The sequence below is a fragment of the Brachypodium distachyon genome, chromosome 4, assembly GCF_000005505.3.
Source record: "Brachypodium distachyon strain Bd21 chromosome 4, Brachypodium_distachyon_v3.0, whole genome shotgun sequence".
Taxonomy (NCBI): Eukaryota; Viridiplantae; Streptophyta; class Magnoliopsida; order Poales; family Poaceae; genus Brachypodium; species Brachypodium distachyon.
This window is the reverse complement of record NC_016134.3, coordinates 5,457,375-5,478,457: the sequence shown is the minus strand read 5'-3', so window position 1 is coordinate 5,478,457 and position 21,083 is coordinate 5,457,375. Positions and strand designations below refer to the sequence as shown.

Here is a 21,083-nt window from a genome sequence, read left to right as displayed (position 1 = left end):
CACCAGCGCCAGCGCCGCCGCCGTCCACTTCGCGTAACAACGAGCTCCTCCCCCGGCCCCGGTCGCTGTCGCAATCGGCCTCCCACCGGACTTAATAAGATCATCACCATCCGAGGTACCGGCGGAGGCGCCGCCGCCGCGTCCCAGCGGATTGGCGATCATGCCGCGCTCTGCCTCCGATGTAGGAGTAGTAATTTTCCAACGGATCAGCGGTGTCCCGTCAAAACGGGCTGGAGCTACCTGAAAGGCCCTCGAGCCAATCTTCCCGGACACTCTTTGTGTTGACGAACAACCGGTACGCCGATCTGATCGTGGACACGCCGTTTTTCTCAAAGTGCCATGCCCAAAAATCATCTTGAATTCTGGTCGAGAGGGGGATGGACTTGATAACATCGACATCCATTGGAAGGAAAAACTCTTTGAGTTTCAGAAGGTTCCAGGACATCGCAGAAAAATTAATAAACTCACTTACAGCGATCGGCGGATCGTCACGCGGACATGCCGTCGGGCGCCAACGTGTGGACCTCGGCAGCCAGTTCTGGTCCCACGCGTGCTTCGTGGTGCCATCCCCGATTCGGCGAATCAATCCCTGCTTCAGCATGTCCCGCCCCTCCACGATGGATCGCCAAACCTGGGAAGGATGGTTGCCGACCGGCGCCTCTAGGAAATCGCCGCCAGGAAAATAGACCGCTCTGAGCAATCTAGCACTCAGAGTATTTGGCTCCTGGAGTATCCGCCATGCTTGCCGTGCAAGGAGGGCGAGATTGAAAAGCTCCATATCACAAAAACCGAGACCGCCATCGAACTTGGGCCTCGTCATTGTGCTCCAGGAGACCCGGGCAGTCTTGCTAGCGCCTGCCTTGCTTCCCCACCAAAATTTCTTCATGATAGATTCCAGGTTGTTTTTTTTTAGGGCAAGATAGATTCGAGGTGAAGGCAGAGGCCTCGAGGGGCCAATTGCTGCACGTGTACCAGAGAATTAGACTAGCGTTGCTGGGCAGGGAGTGTTGATGGGCTGAGCGGATGAAAACGCACGCGGAAAACGCTGTTGGGCCAAGGAGCGCTGCTGGGCTAACCGGACGCAGAGCGCGGAAAAAAAAAAGGAGCGAGCGCAATCGCCGCACGCTAACTCGCCTGGGCACGGTCGCCCCATAGTTCGGTCCATGATTGTTGCGGCCAGCTGCTTGTATGACGATCAATTAAGAAAAAAAAAAGAACATTCTTTCCACGAATTATAGCGTTCTTTATAGAAAGAATTAAACAAAACACGTTGCACGGCTGGACGCCCTGCTACTCTGCTAGGCTGCTGGCTAAAGAAAAAATTCCAACGTTCACCCACAAGCGACCTCTACTGCTCTGCTCTGCGCCTGTGGGCGCCGTACTACGCTAGTAACGCTGTGCCATGGTATCCGCCGTTCTTCAGGCGCCGGCAATCGGAGTCGTCATGAGATGCGCGGCGCCTCTCCGCCGCGTTACCGCCGCCGCCGCACCACCAGGCGGCGCAGGTGCAGCAGCAGATGGCCGGAGCCTTGCCGAGCACCACCACGCACGCCAGGGCCACCACCAGCGCCAGCACCGCCGCCGTCCACCTCGCGTAACAACGAGCTCCTCCCCCGGCCCCGGTCGCCGTCGCTATTGGCCTCCCGCCGGACACGATAAGACCATCACCAGCCGATTCGGAGGCACCGGCGATGGCGCCGCCGCGTCCTAGCGGATCGGCGATCATGCCGCGCTCTGCCTCCGATGTAGTAGTAATTTTTTCCCCACCACCAGATGATGGTGATGTTGATGGTCCTGTGCGGCCGCCGCTGCCGGCGCGGTGTCCCGTCAAGACGAGCTGGAGAAGCGCGTTGGTGTCCCGGGCTTTGGCGGCCACCTTGAGCTCCCGCAGCGCGGCCGAGATCCTGGATCTCTTGCTAATCCTATTCTTCTTCTTCTTCATGGCGTCGCTCCTGCTCAGCGACGGCCTCACCGGAAAGCTGTCGACCCGCCGGAGAGCTCTCCCGCCGCCGCATCCGCCGCCGCCCACCATGGATGATGGATGCAGATGCATATATAAATGGACGGTATCAGTGTGCAACTCGGACAATGCTGCTGCGCGATCGAGCTCGTCTCTCTGTGCTGTGAGCTGCAGCTACAGCCTACAGATGCATCCGGCTCTTTTTATACCACAGCTACTAGCTTGATTAGATATTTAGATCTAAACGGGGGGACAGGAGTGGGGTGAGTCAAAGCTCAAAGGGGAGACGCGTGAGAAAGCACAGTGCGGTGCACGGCCACGCGCAGCTCAGCGGCTCCATTGCGGCAGGGGAAGCTTCGCGGCGGGGCACTGTGGTATCAAACGGGTGGAGGGCACTCCGTGCACGTGTCCCAGCAGTCTGTGAGTTGTGTGACCCTCTCACGTGGGCTGCCTCGGGCTTTGTGGACTTTGCTGCCTCGCCAGTCGCCACGCCGGCCGGCTATCTAGGCCTGGCCCGTGAACGGCCAGCAGCCACATGCCTCTCTCATAGTGGGCTAGTCTTGGGCAGCGTTGTTTACCCCAGGCGAACGAGTTTTTCATATCGGCCCGGACATGTGTTGAGTGACCCCAGGCCCTGGGTGACACGATGGAAAAAAAAGGTATATACTCTTCGCTAAGAAAAAAGGTGCTGTATACACGATTTATTTCCGTATATATACTCCTCCAGCCCCTGGGCGACACGAAGTCATCGAGACTAAAGTTCCACTAGGACTATCCTCCTGGACAAGAAGTCGCCTTTGGGAACGGTATGAAGCTCTCGATCCATGTTTGACACCGTTCTTCAAGGAAAAAACACGTGCCGTCCACACCCGTGTGTTTTCATAAGATTTTCGGGATTTGCATCGACGCTGAGTTAGCATTGAAGCACGAGAAACAAAACCCAAAATTATGCCACCGCATCATATATATATACTCACTCCGTCTCATATTAAGTGTCTCAAATTTGCTCAAACATGAATGTATCTATACATAAAAAGCGTTTAGATACATGTAATATTTCGACACTTAATATGGGACAGAGGAAGTAGATTCAAACAAGGAAACATATATCCTCACTGTCCAAAAAGACTAATGTCTGGCAAACCTTTTTTTTTCCTTGATCTTTACCTCAATGGAGCATGCTTATCGTGACCTACACCATTGCCCGCTTAATGAAAAGGAAACGATGACCAAAGAAGAACCTATAAAGCATATCAGAATATCTCTAGTCTAAAAAAAGGGTGCAAACTGAGAGACCAAGACGACGGCTCTCCCTACCTCACAATGTCAATGAGATGCCGGAGACGGGGAGATCGGAGAGATCTGAGGAGCTACGACAATGAGAGCTAGGGCACGTGTGACCACTTGGACGAGAAGATCTCCATACTTCAACTTATTGACCCTATATAGGTACATTGAACCATGGGACCCCATTTCACACCTTTGCAATGATGCTTACGATTGTAATTACCAGGTTTGGAGTAGTATTACGGTGGTATGCCGACAACTATCCCTACATTTAAATTTGCATCCACCTAATTGCATGTTCCTGTTGTTAAATTAACTCAATATATTACCAGTGACGAGCTAAATGCCCGTGCTTTATTACGGGATTAAGAATATGTGACTCATATTTTTAAATTTTCTGATAAAAAAGACTTATCTTAAAATATTATTTTTGAAAAAAATATCTTGAAAGTCAACAAAACCAATCAAGAATAGTCAAAAGATCATGATACGTATAAAATAAGTGGCAATTATATGAATCCGTAGCCATTGTGGGTAGTTTTGTTGGAGTGAACTCACGACCACCAACTCAGATTTCTATGAGTGTAAAGATATTAGTCCGACAAAACTTATTATTTATTTGCTTTAAAGAATATAATTTCAAACAATGGTAAGAAGATCAGAGGTGGCACGATATGATGTTCTTTTTTTGCGGAAAAACCTGAGCTTTATTACTCCAACACAAAGTTACAATCAGCCGCAATTTACATATAAAACACCCAGAGGAGCCCGAATCAACTGAACCTTTAATTTGAGTCTCAAGAAATCAATTATAAAGCTACCTCATTAGTTTTAGAGACTATTATCTGTATTTTCCTCTCATTTGCAGGGAGCAAATTACCCAAGGAGATGTTTGCCGCTTCAATTCCTATTTGGCCCAAAGGACTTTTGCAGAAATAACAGAGGACTATAATTCTAAGGAAAAATCCACTGCATGCCTTGAATCATATATCCACCGCCACCTACATCTCACTTAGCCTGTCCCACCCTCGCCGCCATCCGGGGGGGGAACCGGGCAAAGCACGCACAGCACCGGCGACGCCGATGCCTTTTTTGTCACTCGATTGGAGAAAGGTGGGAGAGACAATAAACGAGACTGAGAGAAGAGATGCATTTTAATTGGAACTCCAAAAATGAAATCTTTTAAAAGATCATACGTCTGATTTCGTACAAAATCTTTTTTTTTTGGCTGCATCAGTTGATGCATACACCATATATTACTCATGAGTGAATTTCATTTTTTACACTCTATTTGGCATTTGTGACACTACCCCATTTTAAAATCTCGGAAGAACACAAATCCAGCGTGATTTCAACAAGGACCAATGGTGCCACCTTTGATTACCTTTGATGCCAGTAATGCGTACAGCAACAAGGAAGACAAGCCTCCGTCCCCCTCGTCTTCTGGCCGCCGAAGTCGCCGGAGAGGAGACGCGGGAGCTTGAAAGATGGGTACAGGAGACCTCATTTCACGGAATTGGAAAAGAGACCCAAACAACTTTATAAAGAAGAAAGAAGAAAAAGAATGTTTTGCACCTACTTGTTACCATAAGTAGAGAGGCACTGATGCCTAGCCAAGTACCCAAAAAGGCATGCGTTGATCATCTGAAAGGCACAAGATGAAATAATTAAAACGAGTTGGCACAAAGATAGATCTGTACATGCCACCCAACCCGGGAATATCCTATTGCTACATGATTGAATTGAATAATAACGGGGTCATGCACCAGTAATGAGTACTCCCTTCCATACTAAATTATTGTCGATATTTTAGTCAAATTTAAAGTAAAACAACAATGATCAGAATTTATAATTGGAGGGAGTAAGTGTGAAGGTTGTAAAAGTAAGAGAATCCGAAAAATATGGAGACTTATCTTTTCTATAGCTGTTGTGATGGCCTTGTCCATCGGGATCTGTTTGAGCATTGCACTCGACGTATGATGGCTGTGGTTTGATTAGTAGTCACAAAAAGGAGTTAATTCTGTTTGGCATGAAGGATCAAGATATCAGAAGCTTTCCTTCTCCCGGCCCCTGAGACCTCTTTTCCCGGCCACTTGCCAGCATCCTAAGAAAGCTGCCGACAGAGAGGGACAGATGTGACATTAGAAGAATGATTTCCATGCTGAAGAGAGGCTAGGGAACGCAAAGATACGCATAAAAGTGTCTGGAGATTTTAGCCAGCAGGACATGTACGGTCTCACCTATAACATACAGAAAACTCTAAATGCCAGTCGTCAAACAGAAATCCAAATGTATATGATAGTCTTGATATACATAATCTTGCCAAAGTTTATACTCCCTCCGTTATATATTAAGTGACGAAATATTACATTTATCTAGACGCTTTTTGGTATCCACATTTATGTAAATTTGAGTCACTTAATATGATACGGAAGGAGTATAATGTGAGTAGAACAATACAGGATTTGCCACCACTTCTTTTGGCACTAAAGTGAGCTCATTATCTGGCATATGAACTTCTAATGGATAATCCAAAATAGTTTTCTCATTTATAATGTGTGATCATCAGTAACCCTGCCAGATGGGTCCGTGTGACACAAAGATCCAAGAATTTGTATAGTAGTTGGATTGCTCTGGAAGACTGGAACAGGTATTTTCTTTTTGCGAGGACAAGAAATACGTTGTGTGCATGTGCACCCACTTATCTTTTGTTGAAGGAAGTGCAGACTCGAAATCAAATGTTTACGCAAAACAATAAGGCCATTTGGCTTTTCCTGTGTGTACTTTGACCAGAAGCAACCTAGAAAAAATTACCAGTGTCTTGTTTTCGCTTTCACAAGAAGAAACCGCGGGCTAGGAACAAACAAAGGCTGCAGCAGACCCACCGACTACTGAGCTTTGTTGGTCCAGCCTCCAGCCAGTGCAGCATATGGTGTGCTGGCAGGCAGCATGTTCCAATCAAAGCGGCTTCACTCACTCAGTGAGAGAGCCTTTGTCAAAGAACTGTCACAAGCTAGCTTAGCATAGGAGTGTCTCAAACTCCCAGAGGTTGGAAATCAGCTGCCCGTTTGTCTTTCATCACAACTTGCAAAATAATGCCTTCTCCCTCTCGCAGTAGATTAATAGGAGACATCCTCTCTCTCAAATTATTGTCTCTGGCTATCATTTGAGATGGAGAGAGAGAAATGATTTGTCCAATGACTATTCTCTCCTTTGCACATGTCATCATCAGTCATCGCCATCAGGGCAGCAGGTCTGCTACAGCATGTGTGTGTGCTGGATTTTGCTTAGCCCCTCCGCAACATTCCGGCAACCACCAGCAAATCCTTCGGTCCTTCCCTTTCCTTCTCAGTTCTCAACCCCCTCGTTTTGCCACCCCCAACCCAAATATTCCTTCCCATTCTCTCGCCCCCAAGCTGTCCTGCCTGTCCTGCAGGAGCAATACCTGCAGCTGCAGGCCACACCACCACCAACCACGCCAGTACGCCACGCACTGCCTTTCACCATATAGCTAGCCATCACTGCCCCCCCAAAGGCTTGTTGGGAGCTTACAACGCAAGCGCGTGCTAATTTCTCTCCTTTCAGCAGCGCTCTTGTAGATCGAGAGGGAAGAACAGAGGAGGCAATGGCGACTTCATTCCAGGGGACGACCACCAAGTGCAACGCCTGCGATAAGACCGTGTACCTTGTCGACAAGCTCACCGCCGACAACCGGGTCTACCACAAGGCCTGCTTCAGGTGCCACCATTGCAAGGGCACCCTCAAGGTAACTCTCTCTCCTTCCTCTAGATGCTGACACACCGTTAAGTTCAAGTGACGTGCTGTTCTTCAGCTTCTGCAATTGGTGGGTGTATGACCATGTTTCTCTCTGGTGCAGCTTGCGAATTACAACTCGTTTGAAGGAGTGCTCTACTGCAGACCTCACTTTGATCAGCTCTTCAAGAGGACTGGAAGCTTGGACAAGAGCTTCGAAGGTACCTACTGCATCATCTCCTTCGTTCCATTGCGATATAGAAAGAGTTCAGTTGTTCTTGAGACCTGACTAACACATGTCTTCGTCTTCCTGATTCAGGAACTCCAAAGGTTGTCAAACCAGAAAGGAATGTTGAAAATGAGGTATGCAGTATGTTAAAAAAAATTAGTACTTATTTTAGGAAGATAATTCAGAAGCCACAAACAAAGAAAAAATAAGCCACCCAAAAGATGAGTTGTAGCATGTGGATCTGCACGGAACTTAGTTCAACTGAAAGTGACATTTCACAAACAGATGTGCAGAATATGGACAAAATCGCATTAGTAATCAGTATTATTAGTCTTTGTTTTTCCTGTCAACTACCACATTTGGTGATGCTTATCATGAATGTATTCTTGGCAGAATGCTATTAAAGTCTCGAGCGCATTTGCTGGCACCAGAGAGAAATGTGTTGGATGCAACAAGACAGTCTATCCAATTGAGAGGGTACTACTATTTTATACTCTTACATCTTAACTGTCTCAATTATTATTTCTGGACTTTCCTTTACTTAACAACGTTTAGCTGGATTCATATCCATGTGCTGCATTTCCAAGCTAGATATCCAATTATTGATCTTTATTTATGATGAGAGAAGGCGATGCGGACACATCGATCGTACCTCTTTAGTTTGAATGAATAACAGTGCTCTGATCTTGACACCTCCACCAATTCTGCAGGTTACTGTCAATAACACTATGTACCACAAGAGCTGCTTCAAGTGCTGCCATGGAGGATGCACCATCAGCCCTTCAAATTACATCGCGCACGAGGGGAAGCTCTTCTGCAAGCACCATCATATCCAGCTGATCAAAGAAAAGGGTAATTTCAGCCAGCTCGAGAATGACAGCGAGAAGACATCACAAAGTGCTGGGTCAGTGGACGATGAAGAATCAGATTATTAACCGTCGAGAATATCAGAAATACCCTGCCCTCTTCATGAGGTTCGTCAATAAAAGAATATCCAGAGATGAATCATGAGTCTTCTTGCATTTGCTCCAGAGCAGTATATCTTTCTGTGGCGCTGTTCTTTTCGATTATTTTTTTTCAAACGGAGATCGTTTGCATTCAGAGAACAATGATATTATTGTCTTGTAAGCATGTAAACCTTGTTGTATTTCGAGTCAAAATATCTCTGGCTGGTTTGAACCACTTGATCATTACTTGCAAGACCTTTCATTGTATTTACAAGCAAGAGAACTGTAAGTTCTTGACTACAGAAACTGACCTGTTCTATTTCATTAAGTCGCAAGAGGGGAGCCCTCTGGACGGAATAATGGATGCATAAAGTGAGCTCGTGTAAATAAATCAAAGGATCCTTTTGCGATTAGTTCCAGGTTAGTTTGCTCCCATATAATCTGGTCCCAGCCTGCACTACAGAAGGCCATCAGGCAGGATGAAGGGATTAACCTGTCCCAGGGAAAAAGAATTATGGCAGGACCAGAAGTTATTACTAATTTTCTATGTAATCCTCAATCATGGCAGTCACTGCCCAGCTGCTGGGATTGCCAGGCACCCAGCTTGAATATCCTGACACCCTCAATAGCTGTCCTTGGACCAACTAACATGACAATTTCCTACCCATAAACCATTTCCATTTGCTTGCTTATAAAAGGACAGCAGACGACAACAGTGAATTATTTCACAGGTACGGGAAGAATAATGAAGGAAAAAAGTAACAAAATACCCATAGGTAGTACCAAAAATGAAGTGTGTCCTGGGGTTATCATAACTTAAAATGAACAGGAATAATTAATAAAGCGGTACGACAAGATTGCAACACATACCAATACAAAATAGCAGTTGAAAAATATATGTAAAGTATTTGTAGATAATTACATGGAAGCTATTGGAGCATTTTACATAATGAAGATATTTTAACATAAAGCCTTTCTTGACGTACCATAACACCGTGTAATCAACCAATTTTAGGACATACTAAAATTAGCAATTGCAAAGGGATCTTTGTATGCCTACTTTATGATCGCGAATCAGGAAAATGAAAATAGGGAAAGCGGGGAATCACCCTTTATCGCTATTGTAATATTGCAGTGCAGCTAAACAATAGGACCTGTATGTACTTGCTGCTCTTAGATGTATATATTCCTGACATTGCTCAAAAGTCAAAAGTTACCAGACAAGTTAATAATTCCTGCAGGCAGTGTGGTAGATTAGCAGTATCATTATGGCATTGTCTAGCAGGGAAGTAATAACTGCAGAGAGTGCACACAGTGGTCTTGATTCGCACATGAATGTGATCTACAAGGACTTCTACAATAAAAACTGCCCAGTGTCCTTATATCTCCACTGGGTTCCTACAAGAAATAGATCTTGATAAGTCTCCACCTAGAGCTGAAAAGATAGACGATACGAGCGTGTATTAGAAAGAAAAAACACATCACTGTTATATACAACAAATTGGAACTTCTCATTATGTCACTGTTGACACGATATGAAACCAGCTGAAATTACCACTGTAATGCCTTGCATTGGATTCCAAGTAATAAATATGAACAATGCTGAGATCTGACGACAATCAGGCAGGCACACTATCTACCTAGGGAATGAAGCACAGGAATATTTGCTTGGTAATGCAACTATAATGAGCACAGTAACTTATTAAGAGATATATGAAAGAGTAGAAACCTTTGTACCTTCCCCGCACAGAAAAGGTTGAACAAGAAAACATAGATGATACGTGGAGGAATCAATCATCTTGATAGCCGAGGCCTGAGAAACAGCTGGCACAACTATTACCATTGGAATCTCATTTCAGGAATACCAACAGAACTCAAATGAGCAGATTAGCAAATGTACCTAGTACACAAAAAGCAAAAGACAAAAATAGCATAACAGGAAGAAAAGACAACGATTAACATTTTGTATTACCATGAGATAATAATAGCCTTTATTGTTGGATAGGACTACAAACGTTATAAAGTTAGCAATAAGGGCAAAGCAGTAACCTAAAATAGGACATAAACAGCCCTAAAATGTATCAACTCCAATTTATTAGAGATTAAATTGTGTAATAATATTACAAGGGTGTTCTAGCAACAAGCAGTTGCCATAAGGGGCCACCATTTAGTGCAGTACCAGGATACATGGTTATCCTGGCAACAATTACATGACAGAAGGGGGCCAAATTTGTGAATTGTCATCTAGAGTACAACTGGAGGCAACAAGCCAACCACCAACTATCAAATTTGTGCAAACAATGCTGTACAAAAGGTTTCCTAGTCCTAGCAACAATTACATGCCAGAAGGACCTATATTTAGTATGAACTATGAAGAGTCGATACAACCATCCAAGGAGACATGCCTCAGATCTATAACGGAATTAGTTCCAATGAATCCAAACCCAAAGGTTCCATCCTCGTAAAGCCAAATCCTTCCTTCCACATTCCTCGTATCGTCTAAGGGGGCTGACAGATGAGGATCAACCACATCATAACTGGAATTGATGCACAGTATCCGAGAGACAACCTTGTTCCGAGTCCCTTCATGGCCAGAAGTCACGCCTCGAATATGCTCACGGCAATTATAATGATCCAGCTCCTGTTCAGAGAATGGTGGTGCAAGAAATGTAGCGTCTGTAGTCCAAAAGATGGGGGAGTAGCCTGAGCTTTGGCCCCCAGTCTCACTAACTCGTCGACAAGTAACTCCACCAATGTCATCATAGGTGACAACGTAAAATTCCATAGTCCTATTCTCGCATATACCCTGTTAGGGAAAAAGAAAGGTTAACATCATTTTTGTGAACAAACATATTCCGTAAGCTAAGAAGAAGAGGTGATTTCAGGAATCAGCAGATGATTTCTAATCGGATAAATATGTTTCAAGAAGATGCAATGCTGAATAGTAATAATGAACAATGATTTAGATGATACAAATGCTACCATGGAACACATTTACTTATGAACAAAACCAATAACAATAAAAAAGAGCAAGCGTGGAATCCTATAGTTATTGAGCTACTTTGTTACAAAGGAGTGAAAGGACACAGTGAGATACAGAGATTCAAGCAAATGAGATGCACAGATCCGTAAACCTTGTCTGAGATCTCATTATTCCAATTAGCAACTGCTACGTAGATACATGAAGGTTCTCTTCAATTCATGCTCTTAGTCACAGAAAATAAAGAGGATGCAAAAGATTGAACAGACAACCAGTTGTCAAATTTCGCATTGAGCACCACGATTATGTAGTACATATGTAGTTACTTGAACCACCAATTCTGCAGCCTTCTCTATGGGTTTTCAACTAAACCAGTAGTTGGTAATAGAATATAGGAGTATATCAGAAAAGTTGAACTGGACAAGTGGCAGCTTTCATTTACAAAACAAATACAAATATCCATGTTTATTTGAGATTTTAGGATTATAAAGTCCTAAACATCCCAACAAAGTAGGAACAGGAACCAGTCAGGGAATAGTATCATATCCTGAGTAGTTATGGCAGCAGCACTAAATGGAACTTCACAAAGCTTTTGAACTAGAGGTCAGTAATATAGCATCCACAATCCCTAAGGTTTTGCCAGTATGAATTTGCACATCAGATTGGACAGAGCTTCGTAATGGTGACATAGCCTCCACACTCACAGCAGTATATATGCATGGGGACAAATGCAACACTGAAGCATGAAAGGCGCAAGTTGCAATGCTAGCAAGGAGCTAACTTTTCTTATAAGAGATGAAAGTCAACAGTGAGCAAAATTCATCACAAAAACAAGCCAGAATATCATCAAATGGCCTTTTTTTAACAAACAGATACAAATCAAAACTTCATGACATATAGCTTACTCCCTCCATTTCACAAAGGTTGGCGTATTTTGTTTCGTTAAGACAAGGCTTTGACCAATGAAAACTCTATTAATATGTGTTTTTACATATATGAAATTTATATCAATAGATTCGTCTTTAAAAGTTCTTTCTAAAATCATGATTTTGTATCATATAGGTTACATATTAATAGTGTAATTCTTGATCAAAGCCTTGTCTTAACGAAACAAAATACGCCAATCTTTGTGAAATGGAGGGAGTAATTCTCAAAGAAAGAGCCTCATGCTCTGTTTAACGGCAATCATTCAATCAACTCCAGATGACCACCTTTGCTAGTCATAGGTGTAGTCCACTGTAGCAACTAGCAAGCATACAACTTCAACATGCCAAGCAGGTGCATGGTCAAAGGTTAGCAGAGGGCCTGGGGAAAACACTATCTATGTGCATAATTTGTACTTGAACAGACCACTCAAACTCCATCAAACTGAAACTGTGCTTCGTACAATCGGGCATGCATTTTTATTATAGAAAAAAGCGATTTAAACAATAACTAATACATCCAGTTTTCAGTACCAGTCTCTGACAGATGCTGCTGCTATGCTATTTCAATCCAAGAGATATCTCTTCTAGTCTATTTCCAATCCAGATAATGGCTGTGATCATCTTACCATGTGACTGCAATATAACAATCAACTGTTTTGCTTGTAGTACATACTAATCATTTCAATGCACAGACCTTGAGAAGGAGCAACCATCCAACATGAATAAACCTTATACCCCGCAATATCCACAAGGCTGCATGCTACATTCTGATCTTGAATGCAAGACCATCAAGATGGGGAAGCTTCCCAAAAGAGAGCGGGGAACCTCAAGGGAACTCAATAACAAACAATCTGTGCAACAACCAACATCTCATCTATGACAATTCCACGCACAAGCAACCACACTTTGCAATACCCACAACAGTATCGCCTCCGCATGCACTCCATGGAAGTATATATCAATCAACCATTTCAAATAAAACACTAGTGGTCAGGTGCTATGCAAAAACAAAGGAACAAGCTGTGTGTGCAGAGGAAGCACCTTCCACAGGCCCTGCAGCGGCCGCAGTTTGGTCGGCTCAGCATCTGGGATCCTCACAAAGTGTTCAGCCTCCATCCGGCCCCCTTTCCTCCTTCCATGCCTCTCCCTCCTTCTCCTCCCTGCCCCAGGGCTCCTACGGTTGGCGAAATGCATGTACATCTCCTCCGGTGGAGAGCCCCCCTCCATCCCCTCCTCCTCATCTTCCCCCGACGCCGCCTCCACAACAATGTGGTTGTCCCCGACGAAATTGACGCAGACAGGCACCTCCCCTAGCGCCGCCACGGTATCACCGGACTCCGCGATGGAGAGGGTCACGAAAGGGGACTTGGACACGGAGAACCCGTGCTTGGAGGGCGCGAGGAGGGAGGCGGCAAGGGTGGCGCGAGGAGCCCATTCGAAGGCGGCGAGGGAGGGCGAGGCGGAGTGGGCGGAGGGGAGGCGGCGCCAGAGGCCGAGGAGGCGCCGCAGGCGGTGGAGGGAGCGGAAGAGGCGGCGCGCCGCCGCGGGGCAGGCCTCCGGGGTGGGCCGCGGGGGCGGGAGGCCGAGGCGGAGCGCGAGGGTGAGCGGGAGCGACGGGGAGGACGCGGCTTTGGCGAGGGCGCGGCAGGCGCAAGCGGCGGCGGCGGCGTCGGGCGGCGCGAGGAAGGCCAGGATCGCGAGCAGCGCGTCCTCCGGCAGGTCCTCCAGCGCCGTCCCCGCCGCCGCTGCCAGTGAGGTCGCCATGGTGGATGAGCTAGGGTTAGGATTCCCTTGGAGCTTCGGTGCTATGGAGATCGGGATCTTCGGGGTGCGTTTGTGTGTGTTGGGAAATGACGGAATCGCAGATTTGGAAATGGGCGGTGGTCGGAGGCGTGGGAGAAAGAGAAGCGACTCAGGCGAGGATGAGAATGGGAAATCCGGAAATGGGTTGGGGGGATGCGAATATTCGCGTGTAGGTCCCGTGCGTGAGCGTGCCGTTTGGCTAGGGCATCAAGAAGAAAGCCCACCAAAAAAGCCCAGCGACCAGGTCTTCTTCCTACGAGACTCGTGCTCATATTGGCCCAACCAATACTTTGGATCTCTCAAAATAGTGTTTGATTGTCTTACGAAGTATACTGTATTATTTTTGTAACTTTTGCCGAAATGTTGACAAAAAAAGGGGTGTGAAATCTCTAACAATTGTTGGTTAGAATTGTAGAGCATGAATTGGCATAAACGGAGTAAATATCAAAAACGAAAAATCCGACTAAATTTATTGATTTGAAAAATTCGAAAAGCACAGTTCAGAAAATTATGCATCTGTTTTTATCCTATATTTCAGTTTTAAAATATGGGGAATGAACTTATTTTCCACATGTTTCTTAAAAATAATCAAAAGCAATAAATCTAACAAGAAACAATTTTGATTTTGTTGACATTTTTATTTTATTAAATATATTTTCGCTTCGTATTTAGTTTCCTGGTTTTTGTACCGCTTGATACTGCTTGGGAAATATACTACTTATCTCGTTTCGTGAATTGAGAGTTAGATTTGTCCAACTTTTGAGTTTTACACTCAAACAAGAGCTATGGAATGAATAATACGGTTTACTTTTGCATGCAACAACGTACATGGCACAAGCTAGCAATAACAAAGTTTCTTGATTCAAAGGATTTCAAATAAAACAGGGAGCATTGAAATTCATAAGATTTTTTCCCGTGTGGTTTATTTGATTTGTAGACATAACTCTCTATATGAAATTATTCCTATGTTTTATATGAAATTCTCTACTGACTCAGACCTCCTAGAAACATGACTTCACCTTTTCTATGATTCAATCAAACAAACTTTGAAACAAATTCAATTTCTTATACATAAAGTGGACATAGCATTCCAATACTAGTACCTTTTTGTTATTTTCGGAATCAAAGAGCCCCTCCTCAGAACCAGGGAAACAGTACCCCTGCCCAAAATCAACTCCCAACCAAATATTCCACCAGCCACTGGAATCTTGGCATCTTTTTGGAGGGATCAACTTTGGAATATTATTAGAATTAGTATATGACCTCTGTGAGGATCCCAATATCCCAATTGCTGCCCCTTCTTGTTTGGCCCCATAGACAGAGTTCTCTAATTGTCCACACACAGATGACAGAACCTGAACCTTGATCTTTACTCTCTCTCTCTCTCTCTCTCTGTCTTCTGTTGCTTGTATATACTGTCCCATAATCCATTCATATACTGTCCCAACACCAACAGCACCAACATCTTTTGTTTCTGCTGCATATATATTGTCTTGTTGGTTGTAAAGCCTTCTCGAGAAGCACGTATGTACGTCGAAGAATTGCAAGCATGGGTGAGAGAATGAGCTCCGAGGAGGAACCAATGGCTTCTTCTCCTACCTCTTTCCGTGCCACCAACAAAAAGAAAGAGAAGAAGAAGTGCGAGCTGATCGGCTACGAGGCCTTGCCGGAGTGGCTCAAGGACAACGAGTTCATCCATGGCTACTACCGCTGCGAGTGGCCCATGAAGGAGACCATCCTCAGCGTCTTCTCCGTCCACAACGAGACCCTCAACGTCTGGTCGTAAGTCCCCTTTAATCCCGCTGAATGAATTCGAACTCTGTTTCTCAATTTGAACTCCTCATTGGCATGCTTGGATCAAACTTTTTCTGAATTTGAACTCTGTTTCTGGCTCTGCATGTGAGCAGGCATTTGATGGGATTCCTGCTGTTCCTGTGCCTGACGGTCCTCACGGCAGCGGTGATCCCAAGGGACGGCAGCGGCAGCAGCGACAGGTTTGATGATGCTTCATCAGTGAGGAGCTACTGGGGAGATCTGATGGCGGTGGCCAACGTGACAGGGGCCTTGAGGCATGAAGCAGCCTGCAGCCTCCTGCTCACTCCAGCTGCTGCAGAGTTGTGTGGAGACGAGGAGAAGATCCCAACCAGCTGCCCGACCAACGCATCCTCCTCACTCCCTCACAGTCAAGCCATGATCCAGGTACTACAACTGACCCTATTAACTGATAATAATGCTACTACTCCGTTAGTTTATGATTGCTCGTCACCACAGTGCTCAAACCATGTGCACAGTACTGTTTTTAGTGAACATATTTTGGATGTTTTTTAAATTACTAGTACTAGGTTAGTTGAGTTCCTTTGTCATTTGTTCATGTGCTCTGCTTAACTGGACCTCTCATGTTGAAGGTAGGTAGAATTTCCTAATATTGATTTTGAGTTGGTTGGCAAAAGTTTTTAATGGGGGCCGGTGGTGAGGCAGGGCAGCTGCGTTGCATTTATGTTTGAGAGTCTTTTTTGCTTTTGCTTTCCTGTGCTAATTAAGCTCAAGGGGTCTTGAGGTTGATCCATGCATGTCATGCTTTGTTCGCTTACTTACTGGGTAACTGGGCTGTTTGCTTTTGAGCCAAATCTAGCCCTGCCAAAATATTGGCAGCCCACTAAAATTTGGTGCTTGTTTGTTTTGTTGCCAAATATTTGGTTGCTAATGGAAATCTAGCCATCTCTCTCACAGATTTTTGCTAAATCTTTGTCCAAGTGTGGACTCAAGAATTGTTGGCCAAACAATTGGCAAGCCAAATTTTGCTAATATTTGGTTGGGCAACGTTGGACATGAACCAAACATATCCGCGCATATTGGCTATTGAAACGATTAACTATGGTTCTTCTCTTTGCTAGACCTATATCGAAATACTTGCTCTGTCCTTGATTATCGTCCTTTGCTCTGTCAATATTCAAGAGTCGAATCCTTTTTATTTTGACATGATGTGCACGTGTGAAAAAAAATTAGAATTAGCTATTTTTCTCCACTTGAACAGTATGTCAGCTAAACAAAACCACATGTTCAAATGAAATGATTTACAAGAATAATGCGCACCTATGTCCTTTGCGTTTCTTCGGGCAGGGCTCACACACCACAGGTAGGATTGAGGAGATGGTTGGGCCAGATTTACAAGAATAATGTGCACTTATTTCAATACTTTTCTTCGGGTAGGGCACAGGTAGTACTTTGATAGGTTGATGCACTTTTGGTGCATGGTCTATTCATGTGGTAACCAAAATGTTTCCCGAAGACAGCTTCCATGATTATGGTTCTTGCCAACAGAATAATGCCAGCGTATTCGTCTAAAGCTTCCATAATTATGGTTCTTGCCAACAGTTTGAATAATGTCAGTGTAGTGGTGTAAATCTGACTAAACCATGTTGTTTCTAGATGTTTTTTTAATACAACTTGATATGGACAATAGTAAGTGTAGAGATCTGCTATACTAATATTGGTCACTCATATTCACAACGCAAATGTCTTTCCGTATTTTTACTAGACAATTTTTTCTTAGTTTATTCACCATCTGTACAGATAGAATTATTAGCAACAATGTACCATCTATACTACTCCCTCAGTTTCGAAATGTCTATATATTTGGGTTTGCCCTAAATCAAACTTTGTCAACTTTGTAGAAGAAACATCAATATATACAACACTAAGATAGTATTATTAAGACTATTATCAAATATATTTTTGTGTTGCATTTGTTTGTTTGATGTAACATATGTTGGTATTTTTTCTACAAACTTGGTCAAAGTTAATAAGGTTGGACTTAGGACAACCCAGATTTAGAGATATTGAGAAACATAGACATAGATAGTACTGGATTCATCTGCACAAGATACTTTTAAAAAAGGTATATGGTTTTTTGACCAGGAAATGTATATGTATTATTATGTGAAGCAAGGTGTTAGCATCAAATTAATGGTCAAAATGACACCATCAAGATTGTGTCACCATCATGGAGTTGTTTGTAATTTAGCAGCAATAGGAGATTAGAGAGTACTACACCGTGCAACGTTCTGCTTTTCCATGAATGTGATGCACAACCATTTAGCTTTTGGGTGCGCAAGCCTTGATTAGGTCGCTTTGGTCAACCAATCCAATCGCGTTAGTTGTATGCTGCAGTTCTGCATTGCACTGAGAGATACTCTATCCGTTTCAAAATATGGGACATATAATTTTTGTTGACAGTTAGATTTTTAAAATTCGACCAAATTTGACAGCAATAGCTTTACACTTATAAATATCCAGGTTGTTATACTATTGGTTAAACTTATAAAATTGACTGTTAACAAAAGTTATAGGTCCGAATGAGTAGCAGTACTTCGATTTATACTTCTTTTTAACAAAGTTGCATTTTCTTTGACATGCTTACATTTTCTCCTAGTACCGGACCAAGCATTTTATCGCAAAAGAACTCAAATATATATGGTCGTTTTGGTCGAGTTACCATCTTCAATACCACTTGTAAGTTGTAAATATATGGCCGAATGGACACGGTTTAAGCTTCATTGGCTTTTACTCATAATAGATATTAGCATGTTTATGAAAATATTTTACATAATATATACTGAATTTTCTGTAATATATATTTCAACAACCACAAAGTAAGTCTTTATATACTGAGTTTTCTATTTAATTTTTGTTGCTTTTGTGTTTTGGCTTTCGAGAAAAATAAAATGCACGTTTAGTCGACGAATCGAGTTGATCGTGCAATTTAGTCTTCGATTTCTAAAAATGCTCATCTGAATCGTATAATTTTAGTGACGTGGCGTTTTTACGACAAGCGCACTTGCTCACAATTGTGATCGCCGTTTTTCTAGAAAAAGAACCTCAATCTCTCCCCCTCCCAAATGACATACAGGCCGTTCGAGTCCTCTGCTCTGTTTTGTTCGTCACTTTTGTAAGCAGAGATCAACATACGTAGAATTTGCTACTCCCTTCGATTCTAAATCTTGTCTCAAATTTGTCCAAATATGAATGTATTTATTTTTAAAAGATGTCTAGATGAAATATGATGTAATATTTCGACAACAATTTAATATCGAAGGAATACTGTTTGATTCATAACTCTGCGGCCATGCATGAATGCAGGAGGCCAGCGGCGGCCCACAACGAGCTGCCGCCGCCGACGTCGTCTTCATCACCGCCGACCCAAACCCAATCACGCGGTGGCCGCTGTTCGCGTACCTGGGCGGCGCCATGGCGTGCCTGCTAACCAGCAGCGTCTGCCACCTCTTCCTGTGCCACTCGGAGCGGGCGGCGTACCTGACGCTCCGCCTCGACTACGCCGGCATCGCGGCGCTCATCGTCACCTCCTTCTACCCGGTCGTCTACTACTCCTTCCTCTGCCACCCGGCGCTCCGCACGCTCTACATCATCTCCATCACCTTGCTCGGCGCCGCCGCCGCCGCCGCGTCGCTGGCGCCGGCGTTCCAGGCGCCGGCGCTCCGCCCGCTCCGCGCCGCGCTCTTCGCCTCCATGGGCGCGTCCGGGCTCGTCCCCGTCGCGCACAAGCTCGTGCTCTATGGGCGGAGGAGGGAGGAGGCCGTGGTGACGGCGGGGTATGAGGCGCTCATGGGCGCGCTCTACGGGCTCGGCGCCGTTGTGTATGCCGCCCGGGTGCCCGAGCGGTGGTTCCCTGGGAGGTTTGATCTCGTTGGGCATAGTCATCAGCTGTTCCATCTCTTTGTTGTGGCTGGTGCCTACGCGCATTACCGGGGTGGAGTTGAGTATCTCCGGTGGAGGGACGCCGACAAGTGCTAGCAAAGGGCTGCCTGCCAAGCCGGTGAAGTCACATCTCATGCAACGATTCTGGAGATGCTTTCCAAGCTGGTGAAGTCACACATAACAAGAGGAACTGGGGAACTGTATTGATTAGGTGATTGGGGGTTTAATCTTGAGATCAAGGTAGAACTACCGGCAGCGGGAATGTCAAGACAGTCATGTTCAGGAAGATCAGATTCAAGTAATGTATGTACTGATGTACGTGTATAGTAGTTTGGAGTACAAATTTGAAAAAACTTGTAATTATTCTTGCAGGGACCGGCACTTTCGTACTCCTGTTGCGCTTGGAACATCTCTAGCAGATCCCGTAAAATGCCGATCCTGAAAACGAAAGTTTGGTACCATTTCTTGTCGGGAAGAACAGATACTGGAAATGCAAACCGAAAATTCGAAAATAACAACATACTACAACATTTCGTGCGTCGAATCGCATGCACAAGCACAACACATCAATGCACAAATTTCATAAAGAGTAGCTTAAACTTGCGATTAGTTAGAAAAATTCATACATACTTCGACCTAAAGTTAATAACCTACTCCCTCCGATCCTAAATTCGTGTCATGGTTTTAGTTCAAATTTGTACTAAAATTACGACAACAATTTAGGATTGGAGGGAGTAAGATATTGGAAGAGGAGCTTTTCATCAAAAACCAAAATCAATTCCTCGGGACGGCCTACTTCTCGCCGCCGTCGCCTACTCCTTGCCGGAGTCGGAAGAGATGCAATATACCTGCATGTCGGCCTCGATCTTCGCCTTCGCCTTCTTCTCTCCGTCCTCCATGGAGTGGTTGATGGCAGTCGTACTCCCCGCGGCGACGGCCCTCTTCCGCCTTGGTGACGATGGAGGCGGCGAGGACCCCTTCACAATGGCCTCCTCGTCCTCCCGAGTGGAGGACGGAGGCAATGCGACGATACGGTGGCAGCGGGAGGCAGAGAGGGAGCTCTCCACCGCCTCCCCATGAAGGGAGACGGAGCGGGAGCTAGCTTCTAGGAGAGCCAATCGACGGCCACCTCCTACTGGCGCACTAGGGTTTTGGGAAATCATGCGCCGAGCCCCATCAAGTTGGAGGTGTGACATGCGCGCTTCCGCGCCGCCTCAGAGCGGACGTGGGCGTGGCACCTCCTCACTCAGCAGGTTCCCCCGGCGTGGGGAAGCCGTCCGGGCTCCGTGGCGAGAAACTGACCCTAAAGAGCTATTCACCGGGTACATAGCGAAGAGGGGAGGTGGGGATTTCTCGCCGGAGAAGAGTGGATTTGATAGCGGAAGTGGGGTGGGGGGATGAATCTGGATCTGATATCGAAATGTATGTATTTATGTCTTTTCCATGTGGACAACACATCAAAAAATTTCTCAATGAAATGCGT

At 44.9% G+C, this 21,083-nt stretch overlaps 4 protein-coding genes across 4 annotated transcripts; 2 read left to right on the top strand and 2 right to left on the bottom strand.

Moving 5' to 3' along the window:
* Positions 1-1,199: 1,199 nt before the first annotated feature.
* LOC100846330 lies at positions 1,200-4,619 on the bottom strand. Its single transcript, XM_003575437.4, has one exon. It carries the CDS (start codon positions 2,051-2,053, stop codon positions 1,382-1,384), a length of 672 nt encoding a protein of 223 aa, XP_003575485.1. The 5' UTR covers positions 2,054-4,619; the 3' UTR covers positions 1,200-1,381.
* Positions 4,620-6,610: 1,991 nt separating this feature from the next.
* LOC100829830 (LIM domain-containing protein WLIM1) lies at positions 6,611-8,429 on the top strand. The gene is made up of 5 exons (XM_003575978.4): positions 6,611-7,013; positions 7,125-7,221; positions 7,320-7,363; positions 7,623-7,706; positions 7,940-8,429. The coding sequence occupies exons 1-5, from the start codon at positions 6,873-6,875 to the stop codon at positions 8,162-8,164; spliced, it is 591 nt and encodes a 196-aa protein (XP_003576026.1). The 5' UTR covers positions 6,611-6,872; the 3' UTR covers positions 8,165-8,429.
* Positions 8,430-10,244: 1,815 nt separating this feature from the next.
* Positions 10,245-14,018, bottom strand: LOC100828016 (F-box protein At3g12350). The gene is made up of 2 exons (XM_003575977.4): positions 13,124-14,018; positions 10,245-10,982 (listed from the first exon to the last, which is right to left on the bottom strand). The coding sequence occupies exons 1-2, from the start codon at positions 13,844-13,846 to the stop codon at positions 10,545-10,547; spliced, it is 1,161 nt and encodes a 386-aa protein (XP_003576025.1). The 5' UTR covers positions 13,847-14,018; the 3' UTR covers positions 10,245-10,544.
* A 1,054-nt stretch (positions 14,019-15,072) lies between these two features.
* Positions 15,073-20,007, top strand: LOC100846023 (heptahelical transmembrane protein 4). Its single transcript, XM_003575436.4, has 3 exons — positions 15,073-15,667; positions 15,793-16,084; positions 19,025-20,007. Exons 1-3 carry the CDS (start codon positions 15,435-15,437, stop codon positions 19,694-19,696), a joined length of 1,197 nt encoding a protein of 398 aa, XP_003575484.1. The 5' UTR covers positions 15,073-15,434; the 3' UTR covers positions 19,697-20,007.
* Positions 20,008-21,083: the final 1,076 nt, after the last annotated feature.

What these genes read in the sequence shown, in the direction of transcription:
- LOC100846330 (XM_003575437.4), bottom strand. Translation starts at nt 2,053, where the DNA reads ATGCATCTGCATCCATCATCCATGGTGGGCGGCGGCGGATGCGGCGGC.
- LOC100828016 (XM_003575977.4), bottom strand. Translation starts at nt 13,846, where the DNA reads ATGGCGACCTCACTGGCAGCGGCGGCGGGGACGGCGCTGGAGGACCTG. An exon ending in CGCTGCAGGGCCTGTGGAAG is followed by an intron (nt 10,983 to 13,123) that starts GTGCTTCCTCTG and finishes TTTCCCTAACAG; the next exon opens with GGTATATGCGAGAATAGGAC.
- LOC100829830 (XM_003575978.4), top strand. Translation starts at nt 6,873, where the DNA reads ATGGCGACTTCATTCCAGGGGACGACCACCAAGTGCAACGCCTGCGAT. An exon ending in CTTGGACAAGAGCTTCGAAG is followed by an intron (nt 7,222 to 7,319) that starts GTACCTACTGCA and finishes TTCCTGATTCAG; the next exon opens with GAACTCCAAAGGTTGTCAAA. An exon ending in AAAGGAATGTTGAAAATGAG is followed by an intron (nt 7,364 to 7,622) that starts GTATGCAGTATG and finishes TATTCTTGGCAG; the next exon opens with AATGCTATTAAAGTCTCGAG.
- LOC100846023 (XM_003575436.4), top strand. Translation starts at nt 15,435, where the DNA reads ATGGGTGAGAGAATGAGCTCCGAGGAGGAACCAATGGCTTCTTCTCCT. An exon ending in GAGACCCTCAACGTCTGGTC is followed by an intron (nt 15,668 to 15,792) that starts GTAAGTCCCCTT and finishes GCATGTGAGCAG; the next exon opens with GCATTTGATGGGATTCCTGC. An exon ending in ACAGTCAAGCCATGATCCAG is followed by an intron (nt 16,085 to 19,024) that starts GTACTACAACTG and finishes GCATGAATGCAG; the next exon opens with GAGGCCAGCGGCGGCCCACA.